Below are 20,122 nucleotides of genomic sequence, written 5' to 3' on the forward strand. Positions count from 1 at the left end.
ACTGCTTACTCTGCCCAGTTTTAATAAATAAATATTAGTAGCAATGGACTGCTATAAAAGCCAATCCTCCGGGGGGATTGCATCTATATTTTTATAGATACAAAATAAGGGACACTTTGATACAAACTTGGAGAAAAATAAAGAAAAAACACTATTTGAAAATCCCAAGTTGGCTATCACCATGAAAGCATTGATCTACTCCAATACAATGGATGTTAATAAAATGGCCAGGTATACCTGGATTGTAGTTGCAGGTAAGGCCACCAGTCTATAGATATTCCCTTCTCCTTCAATTCCTGCCTACTTTTTAATTTCCCTTGATTGTCTAGGATTTCCTTATACCAACTTAGAGTGTGAGGTTAGAACCAGAGTCATCAGGGTGAAGCTCTTTCAGCCACACGGCTTATTACAGGGGTGGGCAACTATGGCCCTTTTATGAATTATGGACTTCAACTCCCAGAATTCCTGAGCAAGCCATGCTAGCTCAGGAATTTTGGGAGTTGAAGTCCACAAGTCATAAAGGGGCCATAGTTGCCCACCTCTGGATTATTATCACCAGGTGACTTTGGACCAGCAACTATATCTCAGTCACAACCCACCCTATCAATTTAAGCAGGAGACCCAGAGTACTTTCACAGGCAGGATTTGAATTTTACAGATGGGGAATTCAAGCTATAAATCTGTAAGGGGAGTCTTTGAATACAAGCAATGGGTGGACAAATTTCTGGAAGCACGCATGGGTTGGGTAATAACATGGAACTGTAAAAAGACAAAATGTTAGCATAATGCCTGGTAGTTACATTAGCCAAATTTACTTGTTACCAAAGCATTTACCATTTCCTAGTTGGAAAATTGTGATTTACTGTAGTTCCTTTTTCCTTTTTAAAAAAATTCAGGGCACATTTAGCATTGCCTATAAACCAACTCACTGTCACCCCCAGTGTTGCTGAGCATCAGCCATGAACAGGATGTCAAAATCTAAAAGAACAAGGACGCAATGTTGTGATAAAAGCCCTACCTGCTTGAAGTAATCTTGGATACACTGAAACAGGCCATCACACTTGTCATCTTACAGTATCTATCTAACACACAACACACACACACACACACACACACACACACACACACACACACACACACACACACACGATATAGGAAAAATGGTGTTGATTTCAACCAAGCCAAGACTTGCTAAATGGGGTAGTTTAGGGGTTTAATTTGGCTAAGGCCTATAGATACAACAATCATATCACGCTTACTAATAAAAAAGGTTGAGATAAGAACCAAAGCAAAAAATCACTTTGGTCCTACACAGGGCAATTTATTTTAGTAAAAGAGCTAAAATATCGAAAATATGCAATGCACTGACGGCGCAAACTTGCTGTATGTCAGGGTTAACTGTGGAAGCAACTACTAGCTAGCTACTAGCCTTGACTAGTCATTTCAGAGGGATGCATATAGGTGCTGTCACAAATCAGTCCTCTCATTATCTCAGAAGAAACTGGCTCGTCTTGAAACAAGAAAGCAAATAATTCTCACATTTTAATGTTTAATGTTTAATGTTGAAGCACTTAGACCATTGGGATTGCTACAGAAATGCCCGAGCTCACTGGCATTTTTATTCTTACAGGCTTCACAGAGCAAAGGCAGATGTGTTCACTCATACAGGGTGTTTGATTTGCCGAGGCCTGAGGAGTCCTCACAGCTTTCCTAAGCATAGTGATGCATGTGCGCAACATAGCAAAGCTGTTTTTTGAACCTATTTCTCAAAACTGTATTACAGAGTTTGCTTTTCCAATCAAAAAGGAAAATTCAACATATACTCTAGATAAAAACGTCGTTTCAATTTCTTAGATTGATTTCTGGCTATGACACTTTTCTCTGGTATTTAAGTGGCAGCACTGCTGCTTTTATCACTTAGAATTCTGGGAGTTGAAATCCACAAATCTTAACATTGCCAAGGTCAGACACCCAGGCATAGATGGAATATGACCTGCTCAAGTGAAATACTGTAACAAAAAATAAGACAGATTCTACAACAAAATGATGACACATGATGACTTGATGGCTTTTGATCAGGGCCTCAGCTACCCTAGCTACCCGTTTTCTTTACTTACTACAACAGCTCACTGAAAACACCAATTCTTGGGACATTTTAAAACAGCTTCCAAACATGATTAAAAAAGCGATCAGATAGTATAAAAAAAATCTGCATTTCTTTCTCTCTCTTTGTTTCTACCCATTCTATTCCATAATATGCTCCCTCTCATCCAGATGTTGCTGTTCTGTCTTTGTCCTTTTTTCAAGAACGAAGGGACATTTGAACCATTACTTCAAGGAATAAAGACTGTGAAGATGGAGCTCGATATCACTCAAGTAGAGATAATCATGGAACATCATATATTATTCTTTAAAACACGAAAAAAAAGCTTAGCATTTACATGTTCCTCCAACTGCATTTCCTTCTACAATGTCACAAATGAATTGCAAAGACTGACATCTAATGCTACTGCAGCCTTTCCGCTTAGGGTTCTGCTATGACATATCAGTTCAGGAACAGAGTGTAGAAACAGATGAAATTTTGGGAAGACCCGTACATGTTTTCCCCACCCAAATTCTCTGTTCCTCTTTGACATCAATTAGCAGCTAGCTATTCCAAATAAATAAGAAAATAACTAGTAATTCCTCAATCAGGAAGCATGCTTGTAGCTTTTCTCTTAAACACTCAGCCTACCCTTTCAATATCTCAAGATATTGAGATATATTGTTCAGAGATATTGCTCAACAGCTCAGCACAGCCAATATCCTGTTGATATCGCACACAGAACAAATGTTAATCGCCTCAAGGACATATCTGTATTTATTCTGGTCATCTGCAACTTATTATTATAATTCAATGACCTTTTACAATATTTTGTGACTAACCAGCTTAAGGAACTAGAATTATGTCATTTCCATCTCTTCTTTCAGATTTAAAGGATCCAGATTATTTTTGCTTGGCAGAAGAATGAGGAGACAGCTGTTGGAGGGAGAGATGGGTATATTTCCTATTTCTTCTAAAATGGAAGAATAAACCTGAAAACTTGCTACCAATTCTTAAAATGGTACAATATCTAAAGAACCAAGGGGCATATTCACAGCCCAATGTAATAGTTTGATAACTTTAAACTGCCATGTCTGTTTCATTTGAAGAAACAAATCCAAGGAGATTTTTCAAAGCAGGAACTAGGAAAGGGCAAATTGTGTTAACATAAATCAATACAGAGTCCTTAGAATACAAGCATACTGACAAATTTCTGCAGAAACTCCACAGGCATTAAAACATGGATCTTGCTGGGCTGGACCCAAGATCTATCCCATTTACAAGAACAGATTCCCAGGTGGTCTCTCATCTGACAGAAAGCCCACCACAGAAATTGAGTGAGTGGTGGAGATATAACCTCTGGAAAGTAATCCACATGGCCTTCAGTTTCTATCCCCACAAAGCTAAGCTACAGAAGTGAATGGAAGAAGGTGAAGAGAGCAGCACACACAGAATTCAATGTCTGGTCTACTTAAGCCATAGCTATAGGCAATAGCAGAGATTCCTCTTTTGTTAAGGCTCCTTCCTCGCCTGCCTGCCTGCCTGCCTGCCTGCTATGAAAAAGACCAAGCCACAAATAATTAGCAATATTTCCTTACAGCATCAGAGACTAAAAGATACAACCACAATCTGCATGTTTTATTCTACATGAATCATCCTGATTTCCAAATTGCCTGAGCTTTTATTTTTCAATCACTACTTCCAAGTTGAGAAAGAGAGTCAGTTTTGCCAAAGTTTATTCAGCACTAAACTAAGTAATAAGCAAAAACAATACAAGGATGTCACTTGAGCAAGCTGAACATCAATAAGGGATGTCTCTTACACAATTTCCTGGGCAGGGGGGAGAGGCTAAACAGAAATGGACGGGAAGGTCACTAGAGGAAGTGTGAGAGTATTGCAACACAATGAAAAAGTACATCTCTTCTATTTTGAAATCATGTATATGAAGAATAATTCAGAAAATTAAGGTCTTAGCTTTGCCATAGATTTCCCTGAAAAAATTGGAAAACACTGCCTAAATTTTTGGTCAGTTTGAAAACGACTGACCAACAATTTAGGCAGTGTTTTCCAATTTTTTTCTGAAATTTGGCCACATTCCTAAGCTATTCTACTATTAAGAGATGGGCAAGATAAACTAGTTTAATCTAAGTGTGATAAATTTCCTTGTATGGAATACACATAGAACATTGCTGGATTAGATGCCAGATGGGGCATGAGATACTAATACACACCACAGCATTAGAATAGGTGAACAGTTTTGCGGGTATATTTTTTCTGTGGATGGATTTAGGAGGAATAACTTTACCATCAATTCTTGTAGGCCACTGACTTCCTAGCACAATGTGACAATAAAGCAATGAGAGTGCAATTGCATTTTAAATGTGGATCAGAGAGAGTCTCTACCCAAGAAACAATCAATCTATCAGGATCTTGGCTCATGCAAAAAATAAAAAATCTAACTTGGCTTCTTTTCCACCTGGGGCTTAGGAACTGTCCAAGTGTCCCCCCAAACTTCATGTATTTGAGAACTTCAGACAAAAAAGATGCATTTTCAAAAGAAGGCACAGTGTATCACATGTCAAACTCCATTTAAAAACCAAGACCAAATTAGGCTTCTATCTATTCCTTTAAGAACCTATTTTAATCTTCTGCCCCTTGCTTCTTTTTCTATCCAACAATGTTTTTTTAAGGATAAATTATAGGATGCTGTGAGTTTTTCTGAATGTGGTGTAAGAAAGTTGCCTTGACCCAAAAATTTCACTTCCCAATGCAATAACTGCCAAAAGAAATTTCAGGCATCAGCAGTGGCTCAGCACTTTTATTTTTTACCCATTCTTAAATGGATTTAAATTGCAGGGCATTACAGTCCTAAGCAAGTAAACATACCACATTCAGAGTACAAGTATACCAGTCTATAGATTGGTATCCACTTATGGTCTACACAAATCAGAACTATCAAAAAAGATATGGAGGCCTTGTTGGTTCATTTTTAGGGACCATCAAATCTGTGCACATCCTTTTCAAGAAAAAATACTACCAATGACTAAAAATAACTACAACTAAACTAAAAAAAATGAATAAAATGAAGAATCCAAAGATTCAATCCAATCCCTGGAGATACAATATAGGATAGGGTTCCTCAACCCTGGTCTGTTGCCACAGTCCATTTGGAACCAGGCCTAGCTACTTTGAGAGAGTCAAAGCTCCATTTGCGAAAACCGCACACGTGAAACCATCCCCTCTTTCCTCCCCTTCTCCATGCCAACACCACCTCCACTGGTCCACCAAGCCAAAAGGGCTGGGGACCACCTGGTAATTTTTTTGTCAGCTTTTTTTTTATACCGGGCCACTGAGTGATCTTCTCATACATACATTTAGGAAGGTCTCATTCAGAGTATATTTACTCTGAAAATCGGTTTATATTTCTTTTCAATTCTACTAGATATTCTCTTCAGGTTCATCTCTTATTTTTACCTTTTAACAAAATAATAATCTAAAAATGTGTCCTTTTATATCCCAGACCATATTATATCCTTGACTCAGCAAATGAGACTGGGAGCACAAGTAAATTTACTCAGACATGATTGAGAGGTTGAACTGGTAGTTATTTTCACCAAGTTAGACCTGTGAAGATCTACAATTCCCTAATCCCAGCTCTAGATTAAAAACTATGATGGAGTGTCCACTCTGCTACAGTTAATTTCCTTGGTTCTCCACTTAGATTCTCTTAATCCTCAGCCTAAATATTGCACTGCAGTTTAGTCAGGCACAAGTTTTAGATTAAAAATAAAGGCCAGCACATTTTGATAAGATAAAAAGATTAAGAACATTCATCCTCTGTTGACTGTTTTCCAATCTTTTCAGGGGTTATTTCTTCATTATAAAACATAAATATGTTAATAACTTGAGATCTTTGAACAGCTATTTCCCAATTGCTTCCTCTTTTGCTTCTCTGATTCATTTTAGTTTGTGATAAAATAAATATCAAAAAATTTGTCAACCAGGGAAATACAATCCTATGCTTATTTGTCAGGTGGTGCAGGAGCCATAGGATTCTGTGGTGCTCCCTATCCCCAGATGGAGATTGACAGAGAGTGAATTTGCTAAGAGATCCCTCTCCAGATCTATCCAGCAATAGAAAGAGTGAGAAGAAGGGTTTCTGTAGGAAGATCAGGAGCAGGTAAAAGGACGCTGTGGGATTACTATATCCAAAATATTTTTCTTCCACAGCCATATCTACCACAACTGGCACAAACCAACAACTATTACACACACACACAACCAGAATTTTTTTTAAATCAACCATATTATCTCTTTCTTTAAAGTCAACCAACCCTTTGTACTTTAAGCATCAGATATATTTCTCCATAAGAACAAACTGTAATTCTATTTGGTGATATTGAAATAGAATAAAATGCTACTTACGATGCAAGTTGAGAGAGATGTTGATAGTCCATTCCTCAATAAACCCTTTGAGATTAGGGATTTTGGCACATTTGAGAACCGTCTGGGGAGAACTGTCACCAACATGAACCCAGCAGACTGTGTCTTCTACGTAGTTGAAATCCATGGCAGTTGTTTGTTTGGTGCTAGTTGGGCTGATGTTAGAGACAGGCCCACCATTCAGGTAGGTAGCCATGATGTTCTGAGAATTGGCAATGAGTAGGATGGGTGGTCGTTCTACTGGTTCTGAGAACAAAAGAACATCCAATGGAGAAGGCTGGTCAAAGGGAAGGTCACATCTTTCTTCAAAGAGACACAGAGGCTAAACTTCCCAAATGTGCTTGCAAAAGAAACCTCAAAGTAACAAAGACCAGCAATGTGTATAGGATGAGTTCTTTTCATTAACATAAAAGAAGACCAACAAAATCTATGCAGAGACTTTTAAGCAAGGGAGATAAGAAAAAAAATCTGCTGTGACAGGAACAGATTCTCACGGTGATATGCTTCCTATCACAAATGAAAAAGAATGCACAAAAGAATGCAAAAGAAGCGCAAATTGGGTACTTTGGGCCTCGGTGGCACAGTGGTTACAGTGCAGTACTGCAGGCTACTTCTGCTGACTGACAGCTGACTACAATTTGGCAGTTCAAACCCCACCAGGCTCAAGGTTGACTCAGCCTTCCATCCTTCTGAGGTGGGTAAAATGAGGACCCAAAATTGCTGGGGGCCATATGCTGATTCTGTAAACTGCTTAGAGAAGGCTGTGAAGCATTATGAAGCAGTATATAAGTCTAAGTGCTATTGCTATTGCTACTTGTGCTTTTTTATAAAAACAACAAATTACTAGCAAATCAACTTCATTCAAGGGAGCAAAATTCAAGATTTTAGCAGTAGAGAGCATTTCATGTTAACATTTTCAAAGTTTCTGAATTTTTTTTTAAAAATTGTAATGTTTGCTACAGAAACTAATTTAAAAAATAGCTGTGTTTTCATCAGACATACGTATATTATATTGGTGACAAACTGAGCTATCAAATGGAGCTTCAGCACTTAAAAAATAAAGTGGCAGCCATGGCCTACAAGATATTCAACCAGGAATAAAAAGAAATTATGTACCATTCTTGGCTTTGCAAGATTTGTGATCAGGCTGGAGCAGATATCCCTCAACGCAACTGCACGTGTAGGAGCCATCATGGTTAGTGCAGGTTTGGCTACAGGTACCGTAAATAGAACACTCATCAAAATCTGTTGGAAAAAGGCAAAAAAAAGGACAATTAAAGAAAGTCAGGGGAGGAATACTTATTTTAGTTACCGTATTTACTACAATTTAAACATCATTCAATCCAAAGCATCTTATACAAAGAATTTTAAAAAAAAGTGCCGAGAGGACGAGAAATTCAAAGTAAAAATGCTGAATAATAGTAGTAGTAGGCTTTGCCTGTTAGATTTATATCCAAACTTTCCTGCAGAATATCAAGATGGCACACACACACCTTACTCAAATTCCCCTACAGCACAGGTGTCAAACTCGCCACGTCACGTTGCCATCATGTGACGTTTTGTGATGTTTTCCCCCTTCATGAAGCTGGGGTGGGCATGGCCTATGTGTGATGCATCTGGCCCACAGGGCTGCCAGTTTGATACTCCTGGGCTTACAGCAACAGCCACTTGTCATCCTTGAATATACATGGTGTTGAATTCCACTGGCTGAGCTGGTATGCAATTTGAGGTTCCCCTGGAGTCAAAAGTTTCATGGCAGATGTTTGGGGGGGGGGCGCAGGAAGTTGGGTTTGCATAGATTTGCCTTGTGTGCCAACTGTAACCTTTCTTGGACTGAGGGGTCTCGCTCATGGTTATTCGTGCCTTGGTCACCTCCTAATTGGTTTACTGCAATGTCCTTTATATGGGCTGCCTTTGAAGACCCACTGAAAGTTACAACTAGTCCAGAATGCAGTGGTTATATTAGGTGTTCATACATTCACCCATGTTATATCTTGGTATAATGTAGGAGCCATGGTGGGACAATTGTTAGAATGCAGTATTGCAAACTGACTGTGCCCATAGCCAGGAGCTCGATCGTGACTAGCTCAAGGTTGGCTCAGCGTTCCATCCTTCTAAGAAAGGTAAAATGAGGACCGGTAAAATAGGGACAATATGCTGACACTGTAATCCACCCAGAGATTATTATAAAGTACTATGAAGCAGAATATAAGCCTAACTGCTGCTATATTCTATTGTGTGAGGTGCACTGGTTCCCCATTCCCTTCTGTGTGCAATTCAAGGTGCTTTAAAGGTCACCTTTAAAGGTCCTTTCTTTCTTGCATCTTGTCATTTTTAAATCCACTTTAAAATCAGTTTTATTCTTGTCAGATAAATCTTGTTCTTTTTCCAAAACATTTTTAAACATAGTCTACATAGGTAGATACTCTTAAAATTAACTTTTGGGTCCAATGTTCACAAATATCCTTTAGTGTGTCCAATATTGAAATATTCTGTTGCAAGTTGACTTTGAGTGATCTTCTCCTTTAACTGTTATTTTTAATTCCTTCTAGTTCTCTCTAGTGTCCTATTTTTAAAGTCTTATTTTATTATGTCATTTTTTAGCAATTCAAAACAAAAGCATTTTCCCATGGAAATGATTATTTATAATTAATTCCAAAATTTTATTTCAAAATTATCTGTCCTCTTAGTACATTTATAACTTTCTAATATCAAAATTTTGATCACCCTTTTGCTTTTCATTTTTTTAAAAATGAGACTTTAAAGATAGTTTATTTTGCTAAGAACTGGAGGAAATTCACCTAGTGCTGTAAAACCTGACAACCCAAAGATTCCTAGCTGAAAAGCAGTTAACAAGCAATTACCCAAAGTGATTAGAAAAGGAAGTATGTGAACCCAAGGCTGTTTCAAGCCATGTCAACTATAGTTTGAGAGCTCTAAACCTAATGGAGACTGCTATCTCACAATATCTTCTCAAAAAGCAACTATATGGAGCAGTTGTGGGCAATCTGAAGTTCTCTCCTTATCCAGAGAAGAATTACTGAAGAGGCAGTGTACTTGCTGGCTCTTCCTTCCCCGCCATGGTCATCAGCTCTGCTTTTTGTGGAACGTCTTCAGTTCACTATTTCTTCCACAGAAATCAATTGCATCTCACATTTGTCAAGATGGGTTGTGATAGGGAAAAAAATATCTGAATAAGCACCTTAGAAATTGCAACAAATAATTTATAATTGTTCTCACCCATGAAAGAAGGAGGGAGAGTTTATGAATGAAGTTTAAGGAAACCCAGTAAATGTAGCCTATTTGTTCATTTTTCACCTACCTTTGCAACTTTTCCCATCTTCATCTACCTGGGAGGAACTGTTACAATAGCATACTGGTCCATCTAGAGTTGGGACACAATGGTGTTGGCAGCCCATACTTGAACAATTTGCCAGGAGCTCTAAAAAGGAGGAGAAGTAGTAACAGTTATGTTAGAGATATAGAAGGAAATTAATACTGCAGCTTTTCAACAAATAACAACAATAATAATTTATTGTCATTGTATGTATACATGTACAATGAAATTCACATAACACCCAGAGACCAGACCCAACAAGCACACACACGACAATCCCCAAGCACACGTCCATCAGCCAAAATTCCCTGCCCCCTAAAAACACACAAGCATGCACACAACAGACCAAGTAATACTGTCCAACAGCTCACTGATGGTAGTCCTTAAGTTCATTGTTAGGTGCAATTATAGCTCTGGGATAAAAACTGTTAGGAAAACGTGTGGTCTGAATTTTAATTGTTCTGTATCTTCTGCCAGAAGGCAACAGTTCACAAAGATTATAAGCAGGATGGGAAGAGTCTCTGAGAATGTTGTGCGACTTCTTCAAACAGCGAGGTCTGAAGATGTCATCCAGGGCTGGTAGCTGGAGCCCAATGATATTTTGGGCAGTTTTAATGATTCTCTGTAGAGCTTTTTTGTCTGGTTCAGAGCTGCTCCCATGCCATGCAAGAATGCCGTACACGTCAGGACACTCTCAATGGTGCTGCGGTAGATGCTGAGATAGATTTATCTTCCTGAGCATTTGCAGGAAGTACAGCCTCTTCTGTGCCTTCTTCACAAGCATGTTAGCATTTATAGTCCATGAGAGGTCCTAAGTTAAGCAAACTTAACTCTTTAACTGGTAGTATTACAAATCCATTCCTCTTTTGTATTAATATTTGCAACCAGAAAAGTTCTACAAGAAACTCCAAGCTACTGTAAAAGCTCTTCAGGTTCATCTTAAAGTTCTGGTAATTCTGACACAAAAACATCTTATTGTTTTTAGAGAATATACCTGCCAAGCTCATATGAATTGTTGAAGTTCGTGCTGCCATGCCCTCTCCCCTCTGGTTGCTGGTCATTGCCCAGCATGGCCATTTGGCTTGGGCTAGAGGAGAAACAACACACCTGGTTTCTGCAGAGATGTGTGTTCATATAATGGCTGACCTACACTTTGCTCATTCATTCTTCAGGCATTACATGGGTTCCTTATAAACATTGATACAGCTGGTCTTCTGGAGAAACAACAGATTCATTTAATATTCTTTTTTAAAAAAACAATCAACCTGTGAGCTCTTTTTTTTTTTTAAAGGTATTGATTAATTTAAACTAGAAAATAGTGCAGTTTCTGTCTCATCTAAGTGGATTAAAGGTTTACTATTACTTCTCCTTACAAGGGGTTTTTAATTTTCATGCTTTCTTTCATTTTAACTTTTGGAGGAGGAACTAGTGTCATTTTGCCTCTTCTTGTACCATTTTGTACACGCCAGGCCTGTCAAACTGGTGGCCTACAGGCCAGATGGGTCACACGTAGCCATGCCCACTCCATTCCACAAAGGCAAAAAAAAGTCACAATACATCACATAACACAATCAATTTTGACACCTGTGGTGCCCGCCATGGGGTATCTCCGGGTGCAACTGATTGCAAACATTTGCTATCAGCATTGCCATCCAGCTTGAATATTTGGAAACAGCCTGATATTAACAGGAGTTATATCAGAGTCCCTTTCCTAACCAGGTGATTGAAACACTAGTAAACTTCTATCCAAAGACAGTCCAGATAACAAGACAGTGGAGTGGAAGATAACTAGAATGAAACAGGAGGGAACATTCTCAATGCATCATCACTCTGCAGTCATCATCTACCTCACTGGGTTGTCAGCTGGACTCTTCTGGATACAGGTCTACCAATTTTCCAGAAGACCAACTAGCTAGCAAAGCCAAAGAAATTCCTATGCTAGAATTATCTCTAGCAAAACTCTAAGAAAAGGGCAACTCACAAGTCTTATTACTAAGGCAAATTTCAGTTCGGCCACCAGAGTACCACAAATTACAGCAGCACATTTTTCTGATGACAGAAAAATGAGAGAAATGCACAAAGTAACACAGCTGGATGGAAGACCCCTTCTATGACTTGTTGTGCATTGTACAATGAAGTATTCAGGAAAAGCCTGGCTTCTATGGAGCACATAAAGTAATTTAGATTCAATTGCCATGCCAGTTTGCGTCCATACATTTCAGCTACACCATTCTTCATTTCAATCATTCTTATTCAAAAATAATGCAACTATGCTTTCTATTTGCTATGGAATCTTTATGTAAATTCTTGTACTACTGACTTATCTGCATTTCTTACATTTATACTTTTTAAAACAGATTAATTAAGAAAGTCACCAGGATATTAACTGAAGCAGGAGTCCACAAGTTCTATAGATCCAAACAACTTTGGCTCACTCTTTAAGCAGCCCACCTCTGACTGATGAAGATTAAGCAATCAGGCAGTGAAATAATCAGTCCAAACACTAGTTTTCTATGCCATTCTGGATTTTCCAACAAAATTAATATTGGTTAGTGCTAATATTTTTATCAGATTATCCATATTTTCCAATTTGGCCCTCTTCTATGTATGAACATTCTTCATTTATTTAGATATTTCATTACTCGTTCATTTTGACATTCAACTCTGAGGCATTCCAGTCACAGTACTAAAATTAACATTGTATTATCAGTACATTTCATCCTAACAGTATCAGCCATGGGATGATTGCATATTCCCTTTTAGCATTTCTCAGGGAAATTTCCTACTTCTCAGGGTTACCCAACACTATAATTGTGAAGAGTTGTACCAAGATAGGGCTTCAAAAAAAAAATATTGCTTTTGAAACACCCTCAGTAATGTGTCTTTTTGAGCAATGCAGTGATTTCATAACCTCCCAACAATGAATCCTCATCTAGAATGCTGAGATCAGAAAATCTTGAATATCAGCCAAAGGGGCATTTGAAGGAGGCAATGACTACAGTAAGGTTGCCCTTGATATGTCTGGCTTTTGTGGTTAATTGCTACTAAATGACTGTAATATATGTTTCCATCTGTCTGGTGTTCCCCTAGCACAAAGAGGAAATGAAGTGGGACCAATAATGAACTCTCCAAACTGGTCTTTCCTTTCTATTGTCCAAGAATCCATAATAATTCTGGATTCTGCCAAAGACAATTAAGGAGAGTTCACATAGAATGTGGAGATTTCTCCAAAGTATGTAAGTGTTATTCCTTCTTCCAGAATATAATAGCACAAAGTCAAAAAGATACAAATAAATGAGAAGATGTATGTCATTTTTTTCCTCAGATCGAAAGCCCAGGTCTATTCTCTGGCATTTCAGGATTATATATTCTCAAACAACATGGGGCTGAAGCTGAGGACAGCAATCTTTGAATTATTAGGGGCTACATCGTGCTAAAAAGATGTCCAATGACTCTTCAGAAAGACCATCCTTTATTTTGTTTCATTCATTTTTGGAAGAGAGAGGTGTCTTAGAAGTGGGGATGCTACCAGTAGGACACAAACCACTTCAATCCCACCTTTAATTATAGCCACACACTCTGAAAAGCTGCCACTGAAATTTGGTAGCAAAAGGATTGAAACCTTAGTGACAAAATTTCAGGTTGCTTTTGTAAGGATAGAGAGGTTGAATAAATTTAATTCCCCAAGGGCTTGCACTGCTATTTCTATTTGCTGTTTCAAGGTAAGAGACATGGTGGTGCAGTGGTTAGAATGCAGTACTGCAGGCTACTTCTGCCGACTGCTTGCTGACTGCAGTTCGGCAGTTCAATTTGCACTGGCTCAAGGTTGACTCAGCCTTCCATCCTTCCAGGGTCGATAAAATGAGGACCCACATTGTTGGGTGGGGGGATATGCTGACTCTGTAAATCACTTAAAAAGGGTTGTAAAACACTGTGAAGCGGGTATATAAGTCTGAGTACTATTGCTATTGCTAAGATAAGGTAAGTTAGGGTAAAGGTTCCAAACTGTTCAGAATTTATTGCTGAATTTAAGCAGATCAATCATGGAGTATTTAAAGTCTACTAAAGAAACACTGGGAATCAAGACTGCCCACCCTAGATTAAATAAGTATGACCTAATTTGATATAAATGGTCAACCCTAAGATTCTGAAGTGCACCCAAAATAAACTGGATATGCAGAAGTTCTGTTTTGTTTTTTTGTGAACTGAACTAAAAAGCAACCCACTGCCCATGAACATGCATTAAAAAAAATTAGGATGTGCTTGATAGCCCTACCTATACAATTCTCATGCCACCTTCTAAATCTGCAACTGAGCCTGCACCCTGAACAGGAATGATGCCAGGACACTATACTTGAATGCAAGTATTATTATTTATTAGATTAGAAAAGACAAAGCTCCTAGTCATATGGATGTTTTCTATTCATGTTCAAGAGAATACAAGTTGAGATACCTAGCGTGCGTTCCTGTCCTAGATCAAAAGAAGAAAAGGACTATACTAGGATGGCAAAGTACATAGCCTAATCCCTTGCATGAGTTTTACTCTATTCAAATTTGCAGTGCCTAAAAAGTATATTGAGTTCACTTCTCTGTATTGAAGATATCTTTCTGTCTTCAATTCAAAGGGATCTTCACATGTTTACTTTAAAGTCCTGTGGCAGGTAAGAAGATGCAACAGCATCAAACCAACTTCTTAAATGTTCAGCAAGTTTCCTAACTCCTTGGGCAAGATTATCCATGTGTGACAAACTTCCCAAAACAGCAAAAAGTATACAGGCAAAGGGTCCTATTTAAGTCCTATTTATGTGAGCTTTGCTGGAGCCAATACTAAGAAAAGACTGCTATATCCTCTTTTGAATAAGTTTTGCTTTTACTACTAAATTCCAAGTCTCCCAGTTTAGCAGGACTTATTTTTTCTTTCTTGGACTTCTACATTATATCTCCAAAATCCACTATGAGTACTGTCTTAATAGGCAGTACATATTAATAAACTAAATAATAACTAATAATAAACTAAGAACATATTAATAAACTAAATACAATATTATTATAGCCACAGGCTATTAAATGCAAGGCCTTCAAGTCCAATCAATTTCTATAATCTCAGCTTTCAAGAAGATTCTGAAAGCCAACACAAGTATACTTAACTTCCCAGTCAATCTCAGCACTATCTGAATACTTGACTAAATGGCCTTTTAATCAGGGGTGGGATTCTACCAGTTCACACGTGTTCGCTAGAACTGGTTGTTAACATTCTAAGCAGTTCGGAGAATCAGTTGTTAGAAGAAATTACTGGCCTAATCCTATAAGGAAGGCAGGAAGGAAACATTCTGGTGTTGCTTACAGAAACTGCCTCTCCATTAATCCTTATTACATTCTTGGCAGGACTAGACTTCCTGTCTCTGGAACATCTCTGGAGTTTTCCCCCTCCTTTGCTGGTACTTTGCTTGTATGGAGTGACCATTCAAAGTTACAATTGCACTGAAAAAAGTGACTTATGACCATTTTTCACGGTTATGACTGTTGCAGCAATCCCACAGTTATGAGAGGCCAGGCGAGGAGATGCGTGCCTCGATGTGAGTGATATTGAGTTGGCCACACCCAGCCAATAACATGACCACCAAGCCATGTCCACCCAGTCACATGACCACCAAGCCACGCCTACCACCTAAGCCATGCCCACAGAACCGGTTGTTAAAAAATTGAATCCCACCCCTGCTTTTAATTATCTGGGAAATACCTATCTCATAGTTCCCAGCCACACCGATGCTTGTGACATAATGACACCATTCAAATCACAACATAAAGGAGGAGGAAATGTACCAAATTGCTGAGAACACGTTCAAATGAACAGCAATAAGATAAGCTTGCCTAACTCTGATTAATAAATAGAAGCAGACTTGGACTGTGGCATTTGTGGCTAAAAAATAGTGATGTGCAATAACTGGATCCAAAGCTTTTCTGTGGCTATCCTGGCTAGGAATTCCAGAGGGCAAGAAATTGGGGGAAAAGGCTATTCAATTGCGTGAAGACAGGATTATATAATTAAGACCCTCCCCACTGGCATGCCTGAAACTGTTGAGAGGTCTGCTCCCCTAAAGCATCTCATCAATAGTCAATCTGCCAGTTTATTTACAGTATCTAACCCTGAATGTTTTGCTTGCTTTTCTCTCTTCTATACTTGTTGCAGCAAGTCACTTAGATCAGAGGCCCGCAACCTTTTGGGCGCCCTGGACCGGTGCCATGGAAAGAGGTTTTTCCGCAGACCAGAGTGGGTGTGGTTTCGCTTGCTGCCTGTATCCCACAGATAGGGCTTTGCTTGTTTGTGCGGCCTAGTTTCCGGCACGCTGAGGCCTGATGCCGGTCCACAAACCAGGGGGTTGGGAATCCCTGACTTAGATGCTGTTCTTTATAGCAATGGCAATAGCATTTAAGACTTCTGTGCCACTTCATAGTGCTTTATAGCACTCTCTAAGCAGTTTACAATGCCAACATATTGCCCCCAACAATCTGGGATTCTGGTGTTATATATGTTGATGGCAGACGGATGGAAGGCTGAGTCAACCCTGAGCTGGTCAGGATCAAACTTCTGACTGTGAGTACAGTTTTGCCTGCAATACTGCATTCTAATCACTGCGCCACCATGGCTCCTATTTACTCAGCACTTAAGATGTTAAGAATGAAAGCACTCCCACATTATCATCATATGAAATGATCCTTATATAATAATCATCCTCTGAAATGCCCTTAAATAAAACATACAAATAAACAGAAGTCTCCAAGGATGAAAAAACTGATTTATTTGCACATACATACACTTGACCACACAATCCTTGAAGCTGCTTGTACAGAGGTGAAACATGTACTCTTATTGCAAACTTTCATTCCTTGTTTGAGACCTTTTTTAAATAAAAAATACATTCCCTGGAACTTCACATATTTTCTGATATTTCATTCCTCCTTTACAAGCTTCATCAAGAGAATGTCTCACAGCCTGTGTTCTCAATACAGATCAAACCCTGTATCAGTTATTGTTAAAATGAAATAATGAACATTTGAAAGATGTTAAAAGCAATTCTACAAGCACAGCACACATTCCTATGGTCTGTGCAGATGCACAACAGAACAAGATTTATTATGCCTAATTTTCAAAGCTGGGATCCTTGTTTAGAATGCCAGACATGCAATGAATCAAACACTAAATTAGCCTTTTTTTGTTTTGTATATGCTTCAAATAAGCCGCTTTCCTTAAAAAAAAAATAGCCCAGCATGCATGCTTTAAATGACTTTTTTAAATTGAAAAACCGCTCTCTTCTGGAGAGGAATGGCAAAAGAGGCCATATGTCATCACTTGGAATAAGCCAATCAACTCAGCTGGTTTTTGCTGCAAACAGGAATACTTTGTTCACATACATCCAAGTTTGATCCCTTTGCTCCAATTATGTCTTTCTCTTAAATGTATGCCTCTTTATAGGGTGATATAATCTATTTCTATACCAGTTATTGGCCAAAAAGTCTCCACAGATATTTATGAAGACTGTGTGATATATAAAAGTCAAAGAATGCAATCAAATACACAACCTATACTTTTAAAATAGTAATATATCAGTGACATATTTAAAAGTTAAAAATCAAAACGCATGCCTTTGCACCTAAAAGCAACATACCAAACCATTGGCTTTGGGTGGTCCATACTGAACTGAAATGTGTATCTTCATTGTTTTGGTTCATAGTCAGAAAGAAGTTCAGCTGGATTTCCCAAAAGTGCTTTTTTTCAAAAGACAGCTGGACCTTGTTTTTGCTTTTTTCCCCCCTTTGAAATAGTTTCATTTCTCATCCAAGAAGCTTCTTCAGTTATTGGTTGAGAAGCGAAACACTTTCAAAGAAAAAAAGAAACCAAAAAAGTTCAGTTGCTTTTTGGAAAAAAGCACTTTTGGGACACCTGGATGACTGAGAATGTCCATAGACACTCAGCTGGATTTGTTACTTATATGGTTTAAATGTGGTTATTCTAAATCAAAAATGTGGAAAAGTAGGGAAAAGCCAAAATTGAGGAATCTTTTTTTTTAAATAAAGTTTTTTATTTTTAAACACAAACGTACACATACAAAAACATAAAAACATAAAATCCTCTTCCATTTTATATACATACAGCGTGTCAGTTGGGTACGTATCTTTTGTGCTATACTTTTGTAGTCATTTACTCACAATTTATATCAGTCTTCACATTGTCAAACTAACATATGTTTATATATTTATCAGTTATTAATCATCCATGACTAAACTATTTATTCCATCATTTTATACAAGATGTTCCAAGTTTTATCTTAAAATTTATGTTATACTTTCAACCAGCGGTTATATATATCTACATTATGTTTTATATCAATCTATTAGATTTCTATCACAAAATTATGTAGTCTATTATATTACCATGCCTTTTTATCCAACCATTGATAAAACAAATCCCATATCATATAAAATTGCTTATCTTCTTGTTCTCTAATTTCAAATGTCAGTTTACTCATTTCAGCACAGTCCATAAGATTGAGGAATCTTATAAGCGTGGTAACATACGTGAAAAATTTAAAGACTATTTCATGGTAGTAGGATCTCCATAAGCAACTCCCTCAAAAAAATTTGGAAGCCTGAGATGCTGGAGAATTTTCTCATTTCTTGTAGTAGTTAGCAGTTCAAGGAAACAAAGATTGAAGATACCTCCACTTTCATCTTAAAGCAAGTTACAGGGATGCTCTGAAGAACATCCAAATAGCACCAGCAATAGCACTTAAGACTTATATATCACTCCACAGTTCTTTACAACACTCTCTGGGTGGATTGCAATGTCAGCATATTGCCCCCAACAATCTGGGATTCTGATGTTATATATGTTGAAGGCAGACGGATGGAAGGCTGAGTCAACCTTGAGCTGGTCAGGATCAAACTCCAGACTGTGGGCAGAGTTTTGCCTGCAATAGTGCATTCTAACCACTGAGCCACCACTTCTCTTCCTTATGAATTCCTTCCTTAGGAAATTGTTATAGGCTATTTCCAATACGGCAGTGACATCTCACCCTGTATAACATCTGATCTTTTATCCAAACATGAAATGTATTGAATGGAGGCATTCCTAACTGCCTTCCTGAGTAGAAAAACCTGAGAATAAACCCTACTGTGTATGAGCACTGAATATGTATATTTTCCATCCAAAGGATTAGTGAAAAAAATGCCTCAATGTGTAAAGGTAGAGTTACTCTTTGTGATGTGCATTAATTGACCATTTATGTCTGGTATTTCCTCTGTCAAAAGTCACTGCCTTTATACACACACGCGCACACGCACACACACACACACGCACGCACGCGCACACACACACAATAGTTGGTTAGTTTGGTCAACAATCTTTTTAAGGTCAATCTCAGTGCAGGAGATAAGAACCATGTTAGCATCAAACATTAGGACTGGTCTATTATATCCACTAATGTAAGGAGGGAGAGGGAAAAAACATGGTGATTCTGTAGTTGCCATAATGTCATAAATATAAAAATTAATTTTAAGAAGGCATGTGGACAACCTTGTTTAACATTTTCTCCAATGGTATAACATCTGATGAAAATCCTTGGGAGGCTCCTCACATTCTATGTATAGGGTATAGGAAGGGACTTTAAAAGACAGGAAGAAGAGCTGCTACCAAGGCAATGATGAGATAAGAGAGGCTTGAGCCCTGGCCATGAATACAGGGTGAGAAAATGCCTCAAACAAGATCTGTCCTAGTCAACAAAAAATAAAGCAAGGGGGGCAGAACCATATTCAGATTTGGAAGATTTTGTTACAATAAAAGTAGTTCTGACATAATATGTATTGATTTCTTTGTCAGTTGTACCTTGTAAGGCTGTCACTCTGGCCATAATATCTGTACTGAGTCTGATTATTGGCTCGAGGCAATATGTCTCAATATCTGTTCTTTGCATTTCTCTCATGACCAGGGTCTATTTACTGAATCAAAGCAGAGACGAGATCAATACATCTCATTAAAGTTGTTGTGTATTTTTTAAATTCATTGGTATACTTCTGAATCAAAACTTTCAGTGATTTAGGATGCGATGACCTTTATGTTGAAATCCTGCCTATTTCATATGGAAAAAAGCTGTTGCTTCCTCCCAATCCTCTAGTTTATTTAGAAGGTACTGGACATGAAGCTTGGAGGAAATGCCTCCGGGTTTTGTCTCTCCCAAATGTCTCAGCAGAACTTTCATAAT

At 38.1% G+C, this 20,122-nt stretch overlaps 1 protein-coding gene across 1 annotated transcript in view; it reads right to left on the reverse strand.

The window, feature by feature from the left end:
• Window positions 1-20,122, reverse strand: part of LRP1 (LDL receptor related protein 1) — a 321,609-nt gene that overhangs the window by 186,987 nt on the left and 114,500 nt on the right. Inside the window, exons 5-7 of the mRNA XM_026673900.2 lie at window positions 9,849-9,968; window positions 7,643-7,771; window positions 6,509-6,772 (exon numbers count right to left, since the gene is read on the reverse strand). Coding sequence (XP_026529685.1) covers window positions 6,509-6,772; window positions 7,643-7,771; window positions 9,849-9,968 — 513 coding nt within the window. The remainder of the gene's footprint in view (window positions 1-6,508; window positions 6,773-7,642; window positions 7,772-9,848; window positions 9,969-20,122) is intronic.

Source organism: Notechis scutatus, chromosome 2 (assembly GCF_049901735.1).
Source record: "Notechis scutatus isolate UNSWTSFEM ecotype Mainland chromosome 2, rNotScu1.2, whole genome shotgun sequence".
NCBI lineage: Eukaryota > Metazoa > Chordata > Lepidosauria > Squamata > Elapidae > Notechis > Notechis scutatus.